At 44.6% G+C, this 20,025-nt stretch overlaps 1 protein-coding gene across 1 annotated transcript in view; it reads right to left on the bottom strand.

Moving 5' to 3' along the window:
- LOC144672195 (immunoglobulin lambda-1 light chain-like) overlaps window positions 1–18,992 on the bottom strand; it is a 186,849-nt gene extending 167,857 nt beyond the window's left edge. The window contains exons 1-2 of the mRNA XM_078534013.1: window positions 18,806–18,992; window positions 689–844 (exon numbers count right to left, since the gene is read on the bottom strand). Of these exons, the coding sequence (XP_078390139.1) occupies window positions 689–844; window positions 18,806–18,992 (343 nt within the window). The remainder of the gene's footprint in view (window positions 1–688; window positions 845–18,805) is intronic.
- Window positions 18,993–20,025: the final 1,033 nt, after the last annotated feature.

Raw genomic sequence — 20,025 nt, 5'->3', positions numbered from 1 at the left:
TGCTTGAAATCGAAATTTTCCTCCTGTTTTATTTTTCTCTCATCCACCCTTCGTTCCCTCTTCTTCTCGGCTGACTTTGGGCATTTTATTTTGTTACAGAGATTATAACTCACTCTAATGATCTACTAGAAACTCTGTGCTCTTCTCAATTGCCAATAATTTCAATGGAGCCAACTCACATCTTTCATTCCAGGAGAGGATCCATTTCGGTTTATTTCCATTCATTATTCCTGCCGTATACACATTTCCCACGTTGTTGACTATATTCGCTCTATTTTTACGTCCGACTTGAAAACTGAATTACATCTTATAGAACCGCAAAGCTCAGGCAGAGGCCATTCGGCCCTTCAAAGTGCTAGCACTCTGACATATCTATCCATTTAGCCCCCGCTCACAACATTCTCCTTCCCGCATACCCCTGCAACTGTTTCCTTTTCAAGTATTTATCCAATTTCCCTTTTGAAACTTCCGATTGAATTGGCTTCTACCGCCTTTTCAGGCAGCGCCTTCCAGGTCACAACAACTGGCTTAGTTAAAATAGAATCTCATCTCCCTCTGGTTCTATTGCTGATTCTCTTCAATCTGTGTCCCTCTGGTTACCGACCCTCCTGCCAGTGGAAACTCTTTCTCCTTATTTACTCTATCCAATCCCTTATCCACTCTATCTGAACATGTTACGATTTCTCACCCTGGAAGAGATGGGACAATGCACACACACCTAGGAAGCTCATTGTCCGGGACTTCAGACGGTCAGACTCTGAGCCCCCAATCCGAATCTCATTGCGAACTCGCCCTCGATCTCTCGGTGTGAAGGAGGTGTGAAATGTGCAGACTGAATGGCGTTCTGTGTTTATTCATAGATACAAGATAGGGGTTGGAAAATGATGCCGAGGTTGACAGCTCTCTGCGGTTTTCCTGTTTATTGCAGGTTGAAATGCTGTCACGCACTCATCTGTTTTACAAAATACAGCAGGTATGTACTCACATTAGTTAGACCACACTTGGAGTACAGAACACACCTCTGCATATTCTAGAAAGGTTACAGAGACAGTGGAAAAGGTACAATTAATATTTCACAAGGATGACACTAGGACGGCGAGCTTATCATTATCAGGGAAAATAAACAGGCAGGGGCTCTTTACTCTTATAAAAGGGGAAAATTGAGGGGTGACTCGACCGAAGTCTTTAAAATTATGAAATGCTTCATTTCGGCAGACGTCGGGAAGGTGGCTCTACTTCGGCAGTATTACCAAAATATTGGTCATCAATAAATCCAACCGGGAATTCAGGAACTCCAACTGGGGTTTAGAGGAATGAAAGGTGATCCTATTGAAAGGTATATCTTCCTGAGGGGCCTTGATAGCGCGGATAGCCGGAGGATGTTTCCTGTTGTGCACAAAGCTAGAGGACATGTTTCAAATATAAAGGTCTCCATTTTAAGAGAGAGATGAGGAGAATTTTTTGTCACCCAAATGGTCGTTCCCCACAAAGTAGTGGCGCCTGGGCGTTTGAACGTATTCAAGACCGTGATGGACAGAATTTTGTTCGGCAAGGGACTCAGGGACTATGTGCGGCAGTCGGGAAAGTGGATTTGAGACCACAACCAGATCGGCCATGATCATATTAAAAGGTGGAGCAGGCTCGAAACGCGAAATGGCCTAATCCTGCTCTTGTGTTCCAGTGGTCCTCTGTAACTTAGGGTCATCAATATGAGATAAATCCAGCCGGGAATCCAGGAGAAACTCCTTCACCTAGACAAGAGGGAGAATGTGGAACCTGTTCCCATCAGGAGTGGTAGAGCCTTGCAGAGATGTGTTTAAGTGTGAAGCTGGACAAACATATGCGTGAGAAAGGAAGAAATGAATAAGCTCTTGGGCTGAGAGGAAGAGGGGCTGGGAGAAGGCCCGTGTGGTGCATAACCTCAAGCACGTAGATTCGAGTCGAATGGCCTGTTTCTGTGCTGTAGATTCTATGTAAGTTTGTAAACTTTAACATCAAAGCAGCTTAACAGTTATTTCAAAAGTATAACTGTACAGTGAATTTTCCATTGAACTGCTGTAGTCGCACTTAGAGTAAGATTTAAAGATAAACATGCATTATTGTTTGAAACTCTTCACGGAATCAATCAGCCAAATCATTTTATATTCATTTCTACATTGAGCTCAAAACACTGAATTGAGGCTAATCAGCATTGCCATTTTATATCACAGATGAGGCTTAACAGAAAGGACGACAGTGCACGGAAATGTTAAGGAGCAGAACTGAAGTAGAAAGAGAATCTTATAATTGATTCCTGATAAGTGCAGTGCAAGAACGTAATGTTCCATTCGAATTCCACTCCATGTCTGTGTGCAACTTGTATTTTGGAGAACGAGATACCCGTACTTAAAATTCAAATCAATGTACAGAAGTCACATTCAATATTTTCCAGCCTCTGTGTTTATCAAGCTGCATCAAGAATCTTTAAAACCTCTTTGCAGAATAAATTGTATTGAACTCTGTGACGTAACTTTATGATTTCCTGGCGTTCACATTCTAAAGCTGCGACCTCTACAACCTAGAAGTACAAGGGCAGCAGATACATGGATCACCACCAACTGCAAGCTCCCCTCCAAGTCACAAGCCATTCTGACTTGGAATAAACCACAGTTCCTTCAATGCCACTGGGTCAAAATCCTGGAACCCTCGCCCAAACAGCACTCTGGGTGTACCTAGACCACATGGACTGCAGCACTTTAAGTAGGTAGCTCACCACCACCTTCTCAATAGGCAATTCTGGATGGTTAATACATGCTGGCCTTCCAAGTGAGGCTTTCATCCCGAGAACGAATCAATCTTTAACTGCAATATTGAACCTTTTCCCCTACCGGTAGTTTTCTGTTACCACCCCTCTGAATGACAACCCAATGAAGCCCTTAATAAGCATTCTGCCATTTGACCGCTGTGGCTCACAGGAAGTCAAATGCACGTGGCATTCACAAGGACCCGCACCTAATATTGTGTCATACTGTCAATAGCAAAGCTCATCATAGTTTCCATAACATCAGAAAGCGGAGCAGCTCATTGGGTCTGAGCTCAGGTCAGTCAGAGATCACTGTGCCTGCAGTAACAAACTGATGGGAGCGAAAGCAAGCAAAGCTCACCTCGTCAACATGCCTAGGAATCTTTATCTCTGATGCTCATTTTCCAAGTTCTGCGGGTTTATGATGGGGAAGAGGTGGGTGAGAATTTTGAACAGGAATCAGCCAGAAAAAGTGTTTCTCAAGCTGAAAATTTGATCCAGCGATTAGGTGAAGGAACTTAATCTGATCATGTGAGATTATCTACTGGTACCTCCTGTAAAGTGAAGAAAACGCAAATTGGAAAATAAATCTAACCAAGAATAATTAAAGGCAATGACCTGACTATTCTTAAATTACAGGCCACGCGTTTCAAAGCCGCTGCTTCCTGTCTCTCCACAATCAATGGCCACGAAGCAATAATATTTTTAGTTGCAGAATCCGAACTCTCTCTGTCTCAGAGACGCTTCATATTGACAGCTGAAGTCGGCCAGACGGCGCAATTAACCTGTCACTACATTTATGAGGAAGGATTGGTATCTCGCAATTTCTGGTCAAAATACCTGTGGGTGAAGGCCCGATACTAATCGATATCCGTCCCTGTTAATGGGCCGATTGTAAGTTTATTTCCAAAAAAGGCAACAGCAAACTTCAATTGATACTGGGAATTCGCAATGTCCAGTGGAATAACTCGAGTTCCTACTACTGTGCTGATAAGTTTGGCTATGTAGCGCTCAGATATGTACCGCACTATTGGTTGAGGTTAATAGAGCAAGTGAAATGAATTCATATCGTGCACAGCATGATAATTTGGTTCAAAATATTCGTTAACTCTGTCCCAATCTCAGTCCAGACAGTTCCACCAACAAGACGGCTGTGCTGGCTTTTGCCCCGTTGGGTAAGCTGCATTTGAGTGAGTGGGTTTGGTCAGTGCAGTTTATCCAATCAGGTTGCTGTTTTGTGTTCAATGGAGGGTTGCATTCAAAGAATCAGTTGGAGAAATTCACTCGTTCCGAAGAAACTGCAACATAAATTATATATATATATCTATGTGTGTGTGTGTGGGTATGTGTGTGTGTGTGTGTGCGTGATAGTGTGCCTGTGATTCTAACACTATCCAGCAGAGGGCATAATCGAAAACATGTATGTGTGTGAGTGCGTGAGTGTATGTGCTTGTGTTTGTGTGTGTGTGATTCTGACACTATCCAGAAGAGGGAATATTCGAAATCATGTTTTTGTGTGTGCATGTCTGTGTGTGCGTGTGCGCGTGTGTATTTGTGTGTGTGTGATTCTGACACTATCCAGTAGGGGGCACATTTCTTAAAATGTGTGCGTGTGTATATGTGTGTGATTCTTACAATATCCAGCAGAGGGCATGTTCGAAAAAAATGTGTGTGTGTATGTTTGTGTGATTCTGACAATATCGAGCAGAGGGCATATTCGAAAAAATGTATGTGCGTGCGTGTTTGTGTGTGAGATTCTGGCAGTGACCAGCTGATGGTGTATTGGTCGCGATTTACGGGTGTGTGATGCTGACAGTATCCAACGGAGGGTAGATTGGGAACGAAAAGATGTGGGTGTGTCGGGGAATCTGTTTGAGTGTATGTATGTGTGTGCCTGCGTGTGTGTGTTTGTGTGTGTGTGGGGAGGTGTATTTGTGTGTGTGTGTGTGTGTTTGTGTTTGTGTTGTGTGTGTGTGTTGTGTATGTGTGATACAGAGACAGCCCAGCTAATGGGAAAATACTGAAGGTAATGCCGTCTATGTGTGCGTGTATCCCTTTTCATTGCATGATACTGCACCGTGAGTTTGAAATTTGCCTCCTTTCTCGGCTCAGCTTCTTTCAATCCTTTAACTCTGACTCTGTGCCTCCTAATCTCCCAGTGTTGATTGTAGACCTTCCTGATTCCTTTCCTTAAAAGCCATCATTACACACTGCCAACAGTATGGTGAGTGTGATATAAGCAAGGTTGCAGTTAAGTTTATAGAAAAATACTGCGGATGCTGGATATCTGAAAGAAAAACAGAAAATGCTGGATAAGCTCAACAGGCCTGACAGCATCTGTGGAGAGAAAAACAGATTTAACGTTTCGAGTCTGTATTACCCTTCATCAGAGCTACAGAGAAATAGAAAGTAACTTTGATTATCTGTGCCTGTCAATTCAGTTCCTCTGGAAATTAACATCTGCAGTTCCGTCGAATTTTAACGGTCTTGGTGACCTGATTGTTGTGAAAAATGGTTTGTTAACCTTAACCTATAGAATCCAGTGTTCCTATTATACACTTTAGCAAACATCTCTCACTTTATATCTTAATGACCTTTAGTGAACTTCTTCAATTATTGCTGAATGGTTTAGTCTGTGTTATTGAAGTTAATAAAGTCAATAAAGAACTATCAATTGTATGTGAGCTTGATTATCTACGTTGTGAATTCACAAGATTCATCATTTCCGATCAAGAAGGAAACAATTGATATTATCAGGGGCAAGTCTGCGAAACAGCACCTCGAGTGGACAGATTAGATAAAGGTTCCAACTGAAAGAAAACCTGGAGTCATCCGTAAATATCTTCCAAATGCTTACAGGTTCCAACTCTTATTTTCCAGTAGATTGAAGTGAATGGAAGTTGAGCAAGTGACTGGAGAGGAGGGTTTAAAGCAGAATTAACTCTAGTAGTACTGAGACCCGACATGTTGTCTAAGTGTCTGTGTGAGAGCGTGTGTGTGTGAGTTCGGATGTGTGTGAGACCATGTGTGTGAGAGAGGCAGCGTGTTTGTGTGAGCGTGTGTGTGACTGTGTGAGTGTGTGATTTTGACAGCACCCGGCACAGGCAATTAGAGATGGGCAATGTGTTTTATTTTTAAATCAAGGTATATGGGCTTCGCTGGCTGGGCCAATCATACCTGGTTGCCCTTGAGAAGGTGGTGGTTAGCTGCCTTCTTGAACTGCTGCAGTCCCTGTGGTGTAGGTACACCCAAGGTGCTGTTAGTAGAGGGTCCCAGGGCATTGATCCAGCGAAAGTAATGGAACGGTGGTATATTTCCAAGTCAGGATGGTGAGTGAATTGGAGGGGAACTTCCAGGTGGTGGTGTTCCCATCAATCTGCCACCCTTGTTCTTCTAGATGGTAGTGGCCGTGGGTTTGGGAGGTGCTGTCTAAGGAGCCTTGGTGAATTCCTGCAGTGCAACTTCTATATGTTACACGCTGCTGTTACTGTGCGTCGGTGCTGCAGGGAGTGAACGTTTGCGGATGGAGTGCCAATCAAAAGAGGCTGCTTTGTCCTGGATAGTGGCAAGCTTCTTTAGTGTTGTTCGAGCTGCTCTCATCCAGGCAGGTGGAGGGTATTCCATCATACTGCTGACTTGTGCCTTGTAGCTGGTGGACCAACTTTGGGGAGCCAGGAGGTGAGTTACTCTTCGCAGGATCCCTAGCCTCTGATCTCATCTTGTAGCCACATTATTTACCTAGCTATTCCAGTTATGTTTCTGGTCAATGGTAACCGCCAGGATGTTGAGAGTAAGGATTCAGTTATGTTAATACCATTGAACGTCAAGATTCTCTATTGTTGGAGATCGTTATTACCTGCCACTTCTGTGGCGTGAATGTTATTTTCCACTTCTCAGCCCAGGCCTGGATATTGTCGAGGTCTTGTTTCATTTCGGCATAGACTGCTTCAGTATCTAAGGAGTAGCGATTTTTTGTATTCGTTCATAGGATGTGGGAAAAGCTGACTAGACCAGAATTTATTGCCCATGCCTAGTTTCCCTTGTTCAGAGGACATTCAACAGTCAAACACATTGCTGTGGGTCTAGAGTCACACGCACACCGGAACAGGAAACGACAGCAGGTTTCCTTACCTAAAGGACATTAGTGAACCAGATGGGTTTTTAGCGCAATTGGCAATGGTTTCATGGTCATCATCAGACTTTTAATTCCAGATTTTTATTGAGTTCGAATTTCACCATCTGCCATTGTGGGATTCGAAAGCGGATCCCGCTTCAGGTCACCCTCAGCTCACCTCGGGAGTTCAGATTTTTCGTCCATTACACCCGTGATTCAAACATTGGAAGAAACAGTTGAACTCCCGAGGTGAGTGAGAGTGGCTGCCCTTGGCATCAAGGCCGCATTTGACGAATGTGGCATCATGGAGCACGAGCAAAACTGGAGTCATTGGTAATGGGAGAAGTTTCCACTGGGACCTCGCTTTGTCTTCTCATTTAACATTAGCTGCAAAAAGAACAGCCAATTTCAGAGTGCAGAACAAACCTTGGAAGAATGTCACAACCGCAATTAAACTTGTGCTGCTTCCAGGTGCATTTCACACTCCCCAAAGCCTGTCCACCATCTACAAGGCACAAGTCAGGAGTGTGATGGAATACTCCCCACTTGCCTGGATGAGTGCAGCTCCAACAACACTCAAGGAGCACGACACTATCCAGGACTAAGCTGCCCCGCTTGATTGGCACCCCATCCACAAACATTCATTCCCTCCACCACCGAAGCTAAGTAGCAGCAGTGTGTTATATCTACAAGAGGCGATGCAAGAGTTCACCAAGGGATTCAAAAAAAAAGAGAAATATTAGTAAGGTGAGTTAGTGTGATGCAGAGAGAGTCCTCAAATATCTGAGCTGTTAACACACATAATAGTTTTAGTGGGCGTTAGGAACGTGAAAAAATAAATGCAAAAATATAAGTCAAAAGCCATTTTCTTCAAAGGTGCAAGCTGAGTAGCGCTAACACTTGCTTAATGCAGGCAAATTACCTGGGAATGCTTCTGCTCATGTTCCGCACTGCTGTCAGTCTGACCTCTGTAACACAAGGCAGCAGAGGATGTTTGACATCAAGTGAGAACTGCAAATCTGATCATGCTGTGAGTTTATTGAAGTATGATAAAGTGCCACATACTGTACTGAAGAGAGTGAAGACAGCACAGAACTTGAGTGTCGCTGAAAAAAGACATTTTGTTGAAGCTTTTCTTCTTGGACTCATCAGGACAATCGCAAGAATACCAATATCAGGCGAAGCAAGAAGAAGGAGAGAGTGCTGATTGGTTAGCAAGTGGAATTAACCAGGATGACTTCCCTCCCTGTGAACAGACACCTGTCTGCTTTTCCACTGACCTGTGAAAAGATCCCCATGTGATATCCCCCTCCCTGTGAACTGAACAACTGTCTTGATCGCCGCCCCTGTGAACAGAGACTTGTCTGATTTGCTACCACCATATGAACAAGTATCTGCCTGATGCCCTCATGCAGTGAATAGATACCTGTCTGATTCCCCCTCCATGTGAACAGGTCCCTGTCTGATTCCAGCACCCTGTGAACCGATCATTGTCTGATTCCCCCACTCTTCAAATACAATCCTGTCTGATTCATTGCTTCCATGTGAACAGATCCCCAGTTTGATTCGCCACCTCCCCATTTAGATTCGCGATTACAATTCCTTATGTCCTCCCCAACAACCCCACCGCTGTCAGACCATCGCTGAGCTTAGTGTAAAAAGACATTCAAATCATGAGTTAGTCCTTGTTCGGAATGCATAATTTTAAATCTAAAGCACAAAATCCTCCGCATTTTAAACATTAATAATTAATTTCCCCCCACACCGACCACTGGGCTGGACTTTGACTCGGTTCAATCGTGCAAACCGGGCGCTTGTGAACCAGCTGCTCATTTCCACCTCTCTCCACTACTCTTACCACTCACTGAGAATAAATTCGGGACAGATGGAAAACAGAAGGATGACGGTACATTTATGAGCTATAAAACACCATGGTGCTGACTCTAAATCTCCCCCAGTGAGGGGAGCAAAGAGCCGAGAAATACAGGGAGAAAGACAGAACTGAGAGTAACAGAGAAAACAAAAGTAGATATAACCCAGGGAGAGTAATGGAAAAGCAGAAATACCGAGGGGCAGAGAAGGGTACGTCATGTATGTGTGTGTGTGTGTGTGTGTGTGTGTGTGTGTGTGTGTGCGCGCGAGAGAGAGAGAGAGAGAGGGGGGGGGATGAAGAAATAGGGATCTGGAGATCTAAAGAGAGAGAGGGGGAGAGAGAATGTAAAGAATGACGCACAGGGAGAGGCGCATGTGCACAAACAATAGTACCAAGACGTTTACTGCAAAGGCTATGGGCCCTGACAATATTCCGGCACTTGCACTGACGGCTTGTGCCCCTGAACTTGCCGCGCCTCTCACCAAGCTTTTCCTGTACAATATCAACACTGGTGTTTACCCGGCAATGTGGAAAGTTGTCCAGGTAAGGGAGGACAAGTAAGATTCCAGGAAGAATTGATTGTAAGGGAATGATACTGTTTACTTCTCCAAGCAGCCAGTGCCTACAAGTGCATAAGCAGTTCAAAACCACCATATGAACCTTGTACAGCCTGAGGGCCTGTGAACATCAGCAAGGTCCTGGGAGCCAGGCTGGACATAGAAGAATGCAAATAAATTACATTAGGTGTCCTAGGAGTCAGACTGGAGATTTGGGTTGAAAATCAAATAAGGTTGAGCCTGTTTCCAACAGGTAGGGAAGGAACAGATGGTCCTAGTTTAGATAGGAGGAAGGGTCTCTGCCTGCGTGAAAATAGGGTCATATGATGCATGTACCTGTTACCAGAGATGTCTGTTTAATGGAAACCTATATGTTGACGAGATTGGAATCTGAAAAATGTTCTTGTACGTGACCAATGATATATAAATATGCTGAGCACTTGTAAATTAGCAGAGTGCTACTTCAAAATGCTTGAGGTGGATCCCGCCTTGCAATTGCTCGAATAAACGAGCGTAACCTCTTCTTGAGCCTCTCCTGTGCTCCGTTTTCCAAAGATACCACAACATATGTCCTGTGCACAAAAAGTAGGACAAATCCAACCTGGCCAATTGCCACCCCATTAGTCTACTCTCGATCATCAGTAAAGAGCTGGAAGGGGTCATCAACAGTGCCATCAAGCGACGCTTTCTTGGCAATAACCTGCTCAGTGACGGTCAGTTTGGGTTCCGGCAGGGTCACTCAGCTCTTCACCTCATTACAGCTTTGGTTCAAAACTGGACAAAGAAGAGCTGAACTCCAGACGTGGTTTCAGCGTGACTAGCCTTGACATCATGGCAGCATTTGACTGAGTGTGGCATCAAGGAGCCCTTGCAAAACTGGAGCCAATGTTAATCGGGGGAAACTCTCCGCTGTTTGCAGTCATACCTATCCAAAATGAAGACGGTTGTGATTGTTGGAGATCAGTCATCTCAGTTCCCGGGCATTATCGCATGAGTTCCTCAAGAGGGCGTGCTAGGCCTAACGATCATCAGCTGCTTCTTCAATGAGCTTCCTTCCATCATAAGGACAGAAGTTGGGATGTTCGCTGATGACTGCACAATGTTCAGAAGCATTCATGACTCCTCAGTTGCTGAAGCAGTCCACGCCCAAATGCAGCAAGGCCTGGACAATTTCCAGGCTTGGCCTGACAGGTGGCAATTAACAATTGTGCCACAGAAGTGCCAATCAATGACCCCCTCCAACAAGGGAAAATCTACCCATTGCCCCTAGACATTCAATGGCATTACCGTTGCTGAATGCCGACTATCAAAAACTTGGGGGTTACCACTCAGATGAAACTGAACTGGAGTAGCTATGTAAATATTGCGGCGACAAGTGCAGACCAGAAGCTAGGAATCGTGCAGGGAATAATTCAGCTCCTGACTCCTCAAACCCTGTCCTGCAATGGAAACTGATAGGGCAGGTTGAGAGGGTCGATTTCTACTGCTTGGGGAATCTAGGGCTAGTGGAACAATTTAAAGTCTAACAGTTGTCCATAACTCTTACAAGAGTCAAAATAAGAAACACACCTAGACATGATGATGGTAAAATTTGGGACTGGCTTCGCCAAACTATCTCTCCCAAGCTGTAATCTCTTCCAGTTCCACAATCCTCTGGTATAAGTGTTCGGCTAATTCTCTCTTCTTAAGATTCCCACATTTTTATTATCCCACCCCTGAAAGAGACAATGTCAAGTGTTATGGAGACAAGGCGTGGCAGTGGGACTAGGCAGAATTCTCTTACAGAGAGCCAATGGGCCCCGAATGGCCTCCGTCTGCACTGAAAAGGTTCTGTGATCATTGTTAGCCGTGCCTTGAGCTAACAAAGCCCTAACTGCGGAATTCATTCCCTCAAACTCTCTGCCTCAACACCTCTCTCTCTCGCCTCATTGAAGACCTAAAACCTGCCTCTTTGATGAACCCGACCATTGAACCTAATCTGTTGGGCCACAATTTTGCTCCATAAGGCTCTGGCGATCTTATGACGCTTTATTGTGGCTAATGTTGCTATATAATTATAAGATGTTGCCTGTTAGCTCCTGTACATATCCATTACACCAGAGGCAAAAGGGGAAAATTCACTCACAACTGCTGCTGTTCACCCTGTGCGCCTCACTGTCAACTCTGAAATTTATACACCACAATCTCATTCTTCATCTGTGAGCCTATTTCTCCGTGTCTCTCTCTGAAATTAGCATCTCTAAGCAAGAACGAAAGGACAACAAAACTGCTTCACTGCCTCTAAAGTGCTTTAAGATACCCTAAAGTCATGAAAAGTGCTTGAGAAATGCCCATCACTAAGTTGCTCTGAGAACGTTCGCAGTCAGTGTGCGTCTCGAGTCAACTATAGGCCAGGCCCCTCCATTTAGGACATTGTTCGACCATCTCGCTTTTTAACACTTACAGAGAGCTTTCATCAGTCTTACATTGGTTTTTCTCAAATTATTTGACTGTTCTTAATTAGCTGTTTCGATATACTTCCTTAGGTATGGATACAATAAGTGGTTACGACAGACGAGATGCTGGGCTTTATAAATTGTGGCGAAGAATATAAATGCAAGGACGTTACAATGAACAATTATAAAACACTGATTCAACATCAACCGTGTGCAATTCAGTGCACCACACCTTAGGAAAAATGTCTGGGCATCAGAGAGGTTCCAGAAAAGATTGATAAGAATTGTTCCGGGGACTTCAGTTCCATGGATAGATTGGAGAAGTGGGCATTGTTAACATTGGTGAAGAGGCGTTTGAGAGATTTAATCGAGGTGCTAGGAATCTTGGGAGATGAGATTTTTTTTTCATCCAAAGGGTTATGGGGTTCTGGGACTCACTGCCTGAAGGTGGAGGCAGTAACCCTCAACTCATTTAAAATGTGTCTGGGTACCTCAAGTGCTAGAACATGCAGGGCTATGGACCAATTGCTGACAAGTGGGATTGGGCTGAGTGGCTCTATATTCGGCCGGCGAAAGCACGGTCGGCCGGGTGGCCGCTATCTGTGCCATAAACTTTGTACGATTCTAAACAGTGTGAATCAGAGAAACAATTCCCATTGTTTGGACGATCGGGAACCAGAAAACACAGCTTATGTGAGTTCATGCGCATCTCTGCGCTGTGTGAGGGCGTGTGTGTGTGTGTGTGTGTGTGTGCGTGTATGGGTGTGTGTGTGTCCCTGTGTGAGTTATGCTGTTTGTGTGTGTGTCGCTCAGTTTGTGCGTTTGTGTCTTTGTGTGTGTGTGTGTCTGTGTGTGTGCGTCGCTGTGTCTGTGCGTGTGGGTATTGGTGTGTGTGTCACTGTGTCTGTGCGTGTGTGTGTGCCTGTGTGTGTGTGTGTGTGTGTGTGCCTGTGCCTGTGTGTGTGTGTGTGTGTGTCTTGTGTGTGTGTGTGTGTGTGTGTGTGCGTGTGGGTATTTGTGCGTATGTGTGTCATTGTCTCTGTGTGTGTGTGTCTGTGTGTGTCTGAGCGTGTGTGTGTGTGTGTGTGTGTCTGTGCGTGTGTGTGTTTGCTTCGCTGTGTTTGTGTTATTGGCGCAGCTGTTGCTGTCAACATTAATCCTCGAAAGAAAATTAGAAAAATACCTAAAGAGAGAAATAACTCCAGGGACAACAACGTGAAATATCAGTTCCGGAACTAATCTTGCATTGAGAATGAAATATCTAATGTGATGTCAGAAGCAGCAAGGATGGTTGCAAAGGGTAATCTTTTGTCTCTGGGTGACTGAATGAATTAATAAGGGCCAATTCAACTTCTCCGCAAACCTGTTTTTCTAACATGTGGTGAAAATTATACAATCCCACCCTCTTCTGGCCTATCGACGCTATTGTACAAGCAGAGGGAAAATCATCAGGGATTCACCAAAAGGGAGGAGAGCATCAATGTAAAATGGTGGCAACATCAACGCAGCCACAAGTTCAGCGTGGAGACAGAAGTGAGCATTGCTTATCGGGACTAAAAGGAAAAAAATTGAAGGACTTTGATAAATTTAGGAGGGTAATCTGACCTGTGTTTTACCTACCTTTAATGTTAATCTTTAATATATTAACAAGTCTCGGGGAAGACCTGTCTCCGCCTCCCTGCTGCGTTAGAAAAGAGATCAAAACCGAAGGCGGGTCGTAGCTGAGAATCTGGATGGATTCTCTCTGATGAATTGTGGAGGAGACAGGATTTGCAAAAGAATCCAACGCAGTTGCGCTGCAATTTCAAAACTTCAGCAGCCAGGTTGCGGCCATACTGCCAGTTTTCCACTAACCGACCCTTTCAATTGGAGTAAACCTGGTACATTTTTCCAGCGAGGAGATAGAGAAGTTGGCAATGTTTCAGTGAACTCAAAACCGATAAGCAAAACCTTGTGTAAAACTTCAAACCGTTTTGAAAACTTGGTCAGCCGGGAGACATGAGGCTTTGTCAGGGGCTGAGGGAGTTTCAGACGAGTCTTTATTTTTCCTAAAACATACTTCATTCATGAAAATTCATAAAAGAGCATTACATGGCCCTTAAAATCTGAGATTGCATAAGATGCAAACCAAATTACTGTCTTCCAGTACTCTATGTTATCCACCACATACATAATTGGAGTTGATATTTACAAGACAATTCTTTGTCTAACAGGGAACTCACTAACTCCATGCCTTTCCATGAAACTCACTGACTAATGATTCAGGTCAGTGAGCCTAAATCAGAGCTCGAAAAGGTTACACACTTTACAAGTTTCACACAAAGAGCGGGAAGGAAAGGAATGAACAAAAAGGATCGGTCTCTTAAAAATGGAAAACAGGGTAGATTAAATGCTGCAATATACTTTGGTGAAGCAACTATGGTAAGTGGTGCAGTGTGTTCTGTCGAGATCCTACCCGGGATTAAAGGCTCTGTGGCCTATAGGATGCATATTGAGATAAACACCAACTACCGTTCCATTGGGCGTCAAAGGGCAGCAGACTAAGTAATACTTTAGTTTTCCAAAACATCAACTTTATTAAGAAACATTTCTGAGGTACATAACATGGCTATTCCACTTTGCGATAAAGTGCAATGCTGTTCAATGTCTTTCAAAACAGTATGTGGTTCTCTAAGGTACTTCAACATCCTTACAAACTGGTTAGATTTTATGACCTCCACTGAGGTCAGTTAACTCAGTCCAGACGGGAGATTAAATCTTCCAATTTCTCCACTTCATATGGTATGCAGTTAACAGGAGGTTTGTTATCCAGCCATTCAGGTGTTTCGATCAGCTCTCTGCAGGAGTAAAGGGGACGATCATTTGAACATTCAGAGAGTGTAAAATTAGCCCAATTTAATTCGTCACCCATCAGACAGAAAATGTACGTGTGTTTTCTCATGGTCAGTTATGTCAATGTTGCTCATTTCAAAATTTGTCGTAGATGTGGGTTTGGCACCCAGGCTGTCCTTGGGCTAGTCTGCTTGAGCGACACCACATCCAAAACCTCAAACATTCACCTTCTCCAGCAACAACGCACAGTGCCTGCAGTGTGTAGCATCCACGTGGTGAGCTGCAGCGACTCGCCAAGGCCCCTTTGACAGCACATTCCAAACTTGCAACCTCTACCACCTCAAAGGGCTGGGGCAGCAGGGGGCACCACGATCTGTAAGTTGCACAACAACCAGACATGGACATATTCCCTCCTTCGTCTATCGGTCAAAATCCTGGAACTCTAGATCCAATGGATTTGTGGAGCAACTTCGCCACAGGGACTGTCGTGGTTCAAGAAGGTGGCTTCTAAAGTGCAATTAGGAATGGGAAACAAATGCTTGCCTTGTCAGCGATGCCCATATCCTATGAATAAATATTTTAAAATTAAGACGTTTTAGCATTGGAAGATATTTTGTATCCGGCATGAATGGCTCATTCCACTCTTATACACTCTCTCAATTTTCATTCTTTCTCACCTTCAACATAGAGCAGGAAATTGATCAGATCTTTCCCAGAATTCACTATCAATCAAATTCAACATCACTCCTGGAAATTGACCTTAGGGGCATCAAAGTGTTCAGGGTTATCACCCATTTAAACTGATAAACCTTGACCCACACAGTCCAGACCAGACGTGACTTGCGGCTCAGAGCGTAGCTCCCTCACCTCTGCATCAGAAACTTGGGGGTTCATTTCCCTGTCCTGAGGCTGATCCCGCATTGTCAATTCTGAGAGAGACCAGCACTGTCTGAGGAGCTGTCTCTCGGACGAGATGTTAAATCAAGGGCCAGTCAGCCATCTCAGGTGAATTTAAAAGACCCCACAGCCTCCATTGGAAGAAGAGTAACCGGGGGTGACGTCCTCCACTGTGCCCTGGGGCCAATGTTTACCTCTCAATCAAATCTGTTCATTATCTCATTGATGGTTCTGGGATCTTGCTGTGCGCATATTGGCTGCTGCGGCCCCTACATTACAACGGAGACGGCTTTTCAAAAAAGTCTTTAATTGACCTTAAGTTGCTATGGGGTGACCTGAGGGCGTGGAAGGTGCTACAGAAATGCAAGTCTGTCTTTATTTTTAAAAGCAAAGCGTTTTCGTGTAAAAGAGGGCACAGAGCGGACAGACTGTAATGTGCAAATTTATGTCCCAGCTAATGATTGTATGGAGAGGTGGCGGCGGGGTGAGCAGGTGGGGCGGGGGGGGGAGGATGAAATCTGCATAAACACAAACTTGTGAGGCCACATAACGAGGAAGATTAAGAATGAAGAAAGTTGGGATTTTCCAGCATTTGAAGGAGTCCAGAAAGGTTAGCAGCCTCCAAAGGGGCACCCATTATTTCAACAGGAGTATAATAATTCCATGAGAGTTGAAAATTCTTCAGCACGGACACTGTCACAGAGACGGTGGCTGTTGCCGTTTCGCGTCCTGTCCACAGGCGGCCGCTCTAACTCCCTTCAAGGCCTCCTCCATCTCTGGTCCTCCCGGCATCGACTCTTGCCTCACCCCGAGAGCGGTCCCTGCTCTTTGTCTAACTCTGGCCCCGCCACCACCTCCCTCCCCTCCATCTCTGACGGAGCACGTGACCGCAATGCTGGCGTGATGTCTTTTCCTTATTATGTCGATTTCATTTAAATAAAATAAACTGAGAAGAGGCTCTTCAGGTTTTTCACTGATTGCTTTATCTATTTTCTCTCCTGTCCGAACTGGTTTTGTATCACTGCATAAATACATGTGCTATGCAACAACCCAACGTTGGAAGGAGATAAAGTGACTCTTGAAGCATATAGAGAGGGTCATTGTGCCCTGTGTAACCGCAAGAGTTAGTAGTTCACTCAAACAGGAGAATGTGCCTGTACATCTGAGTGAGGCTCCGAATGATGAATGCCTGCTTGCTAGTGTGTGTGTGTGTGTGAGAGAGAGAGAAAGAGAGAGAGAGAGAGTGATTACGATAGTATACAGTAGAGGGACAGAGCGCAAGGTAAAGGTGCCTGTGGATAGTGAGATTTTTTAACATAATCTGTGTTAATCAGCTATTACCCAACAATTGCAGAGGTCATCACGTGCCTGAGCCCTTAGGCGCATCATGTTTTCAGTAACGCACAGCAACTAAACGACCCATCAGCAACTTCTTGGGGGGACGGATTGTTTCCGGACATCACCCCTGGGCGGCCTGGTTATAATTTGAATGCAATGGCCCCTTGGTCAGGACTCTATTCCTCCTCCCCACCTACCCTTCCCCCCACCACACACACACACTCAACCCGCGTGAGGGAATGTTATCTGTCTCCACCCAAAGTAACTTTAACTCTCTTAACCACTCTAAATTAAGATAGCTTAGTTGTTGGTTGAGAGTTTCCGATGCCTCACACTGAAAGTTAAATTACTGCCTTCGACATCAGTGTATCTCTTTGGAAAGCTACTCGAATCCATTTGAGTTCTCCCTTCTCTCCCGCCTTCTTTTTGGCGGCGTCTTCAAAAGAGCAAAATGCATTCTTGGGTAATAAATCTGACGAAGACATTACCTCCTACGCCTTAACGAATGCTTCTTTTGTTGGTGACAGTGAGTTTCCAGTTAGAGCGGTAGTAGCGCTTGGGGAGCAAATGAAGATGATCATTATAGACTGATAATGCCCTCTGTTAACCGGGAGAAATGTTCCTTGCAAACTCAAACTACACACAGACAAAAAATATCAAACACGCACTTCTGGTTGTAAATATAAGAATGAGAGGTGAACTTATTGAAACATATAAGATACTGAAGGGGTTTACAGGGTAACTGCTGAAGGGGTGTTTCGACTCGTGGACGTAAGTAGAAATAGGGACACAGTTTCACAATATGTGATTTCCCTTTTAAGACGGAGATGCGGAGGAAGTTCTTCTCTCGGTTGGTGGTTAGATTTTTTGGAATTTCCCTCCCCAGGGAGCACTGGAGGCTTCGCCATTCAATATATTTAAGGCTGAGTTGGGCAGATTTTTGATTGACAAGGGAGCCTTGAGTTATGTGCAGCAAAGTGCACTTGAGGCCACAACCAGATTAGCCAAGATCGTCTTCAATGGCGGAGCAGGATCGAGGGTCTACCCCTGCTCCTGTTGCTGAAGATCTTTTAGTCTTTGGTCACTTGAAATACATATTTAGATGGGAAATGTTCATGGGTCTCAGAATCAATCTGAAAAGAACTTGGAAAATATTAAAATATCTATACAATTGGAATGCGCGTTTGGGTTGAATTGGTTTGACACAGTGATGAAGACAGCGGGATTGTTAGTGATGAATTTGACAAAATGTTAGACGCTTTTCCTTTTGGGATATATTCATTGAGTTTTCTGAAACGAGAAACTGAAATCAGTATTTAAAAGCGAGCATATTAACACACGCTTATTGAGTAGTCCCGGTTAAACACCAATACTCACCAGACCTGCCGCTTTAATGAATCCACATACGAATCAAGACGAAGACGAGACCCTGGATAATGGTGACAGTTGTGGTAAAGGATCAAAAGGCTCAACCCCAACGGAGACAAATTACTTAAAAACTGCTGCTGGGTCAAATGATTATTTTATGGGTCTCCATCATGGCAAACTTGAGCCAATTATAAAGTAAAAGCAGCAAATCCGTGCTGCAAATTCTCTGCAAGACTCCACAGGAACCCATGTCAAGGAACCTTCAGGAGAATGCTGACGGGCGGAAACTGGGTGTGAAGAGGGAGAAACGTTTACCTTAATGTGACTAACCTGGTAGAATGAATTACTTTTAGAATGAGTTCTGAAATGAGCAGACAGTGTTGTTCCTTACTGAGTGTCTGAACTGTTCTGCAGAAATGCTTGACCTTCAATAACAAAGAAGTGGGTCAGTGAACCTTGCAACAGAGAGCGGGGCTGGGCAGCAAAGAGGCGCATTGGCAGTGACCGCGGCTGTTTACTGCGAGTCTCAGAAAGACGCCTCGCTCACAGCCCATTCGGGGGCTGTGCAAAGCACAACGATTGGCGTAAACCGCTTGCCGAGATTCTGACCGCTTTTCGCTTGAAATGGAAGATGATGTTCGATCCAGAAGCTCTCGGTGGTTTTCCTGTTTTTACAGTTGAGGCGCTTCATGCACAGAACCGCCTGCATTTGACTCAATGTTAAACCGCAGACTGAAGAAGCTTTGTCGTCCAGGGTAGATTCAGCTGAACAGAGAACAGGCTGGTGTACATTCATCTCATGTACAGTGTCCACATCGACCTGGCACCGGGTCACTGTTTATCTGCGATTCCCGGTATTTAAAAAAAATAACTGATCCCGATAATAATTAACAATTGATGCATTCGCTTCATTAGAGGCTCAGAGAGTTTGCAGTTTGTACTATCTATACACAGGCAGCATTGGAACCAATCGCCAAGGCTGACACCACCTAGAAAGACAAGGACAGAGGGGGCATCTGACACTACCAACTCCAATTACCCCGCAAGACAAACACCATCCTGACTCGGAGCTTTATTGCTGTTCCTTCACTGTCTCTAGGTCAAAATCCTGGAACTCCCTCCCTGAGCACTGTGGGTGTATCTATACCACAGGGACTGCAGCTTTTTAAGAAAGCGGCTCACCACCTTCTCAGGGGGCAATGCGGAATGGCAATAAACACTGGCCTAGCCCGCGACCGTCAAATCCCATGAGCGGGTTCAAATAAATTAGCGGACTCTTGCCTTCAGCAAATGATAATGGAAGTTTCTATTGATATCAGATTCTTATAAACCTTGCACCCACTGCCCCTCAGTTTCGCTAACGTAAAGAATTTTCTCATTACCGATTCCCGGAGATTGTGTGTGTCCGGCTCGTGCTGATTCCCCTCTGAGAATTAGTTTCCTTTAAACCCGAACGCGGTTCTTTCGTAAAATCTGCGCTTTTAAAAAATCATGTCCACTGTTATTGCCGCTGGGCTACGTGAGCCGGTTCTGCCCGGGTTTTTTGCAGTGACGCCGCTCACTCAACAGCACAATGTGGGAGTGTGATCCCCGTTCAGGACCTAAATCCAAACCCGGAAAACAGAGACCTCAGGTTCTGAAATAAAAATAGAAAATGCTGGGAAAACTCAGCAAGTCTGGAACAGAAACAGATTTAACGTTTGGAGTACTTATGGCTCTTCTTCAGAGATTCCTGCAGAAATTTACCAGCATTTTCTGTTTTAATTTCAGATTTCCAACATCCGCAGAAATTTTCCTTTATCTTGCCCTCAGGTCCTGGTCTGTTTCTG

The sequence above is a fragment of the Cetorhinus maximus genome, chromosome 36 (assembly GCF_964194155.1).
Source record: "Cetorhinus maximus chromosome 36, sCetMax3.hap1.1, whole genome shotgun sequence".
Lineage (NCBI taxonomy): Eukaryota > Metazoa > Chordata > Chondrichthyes > Lamniformes > Cetorhinidae > Cetorhinus > Cetorhinus maximus.
The sequence above is the reverse complement of the archived record's forward strand: the minus strand, read 5'-3'. Positions and strand labels throughout refer to the sequence as shown.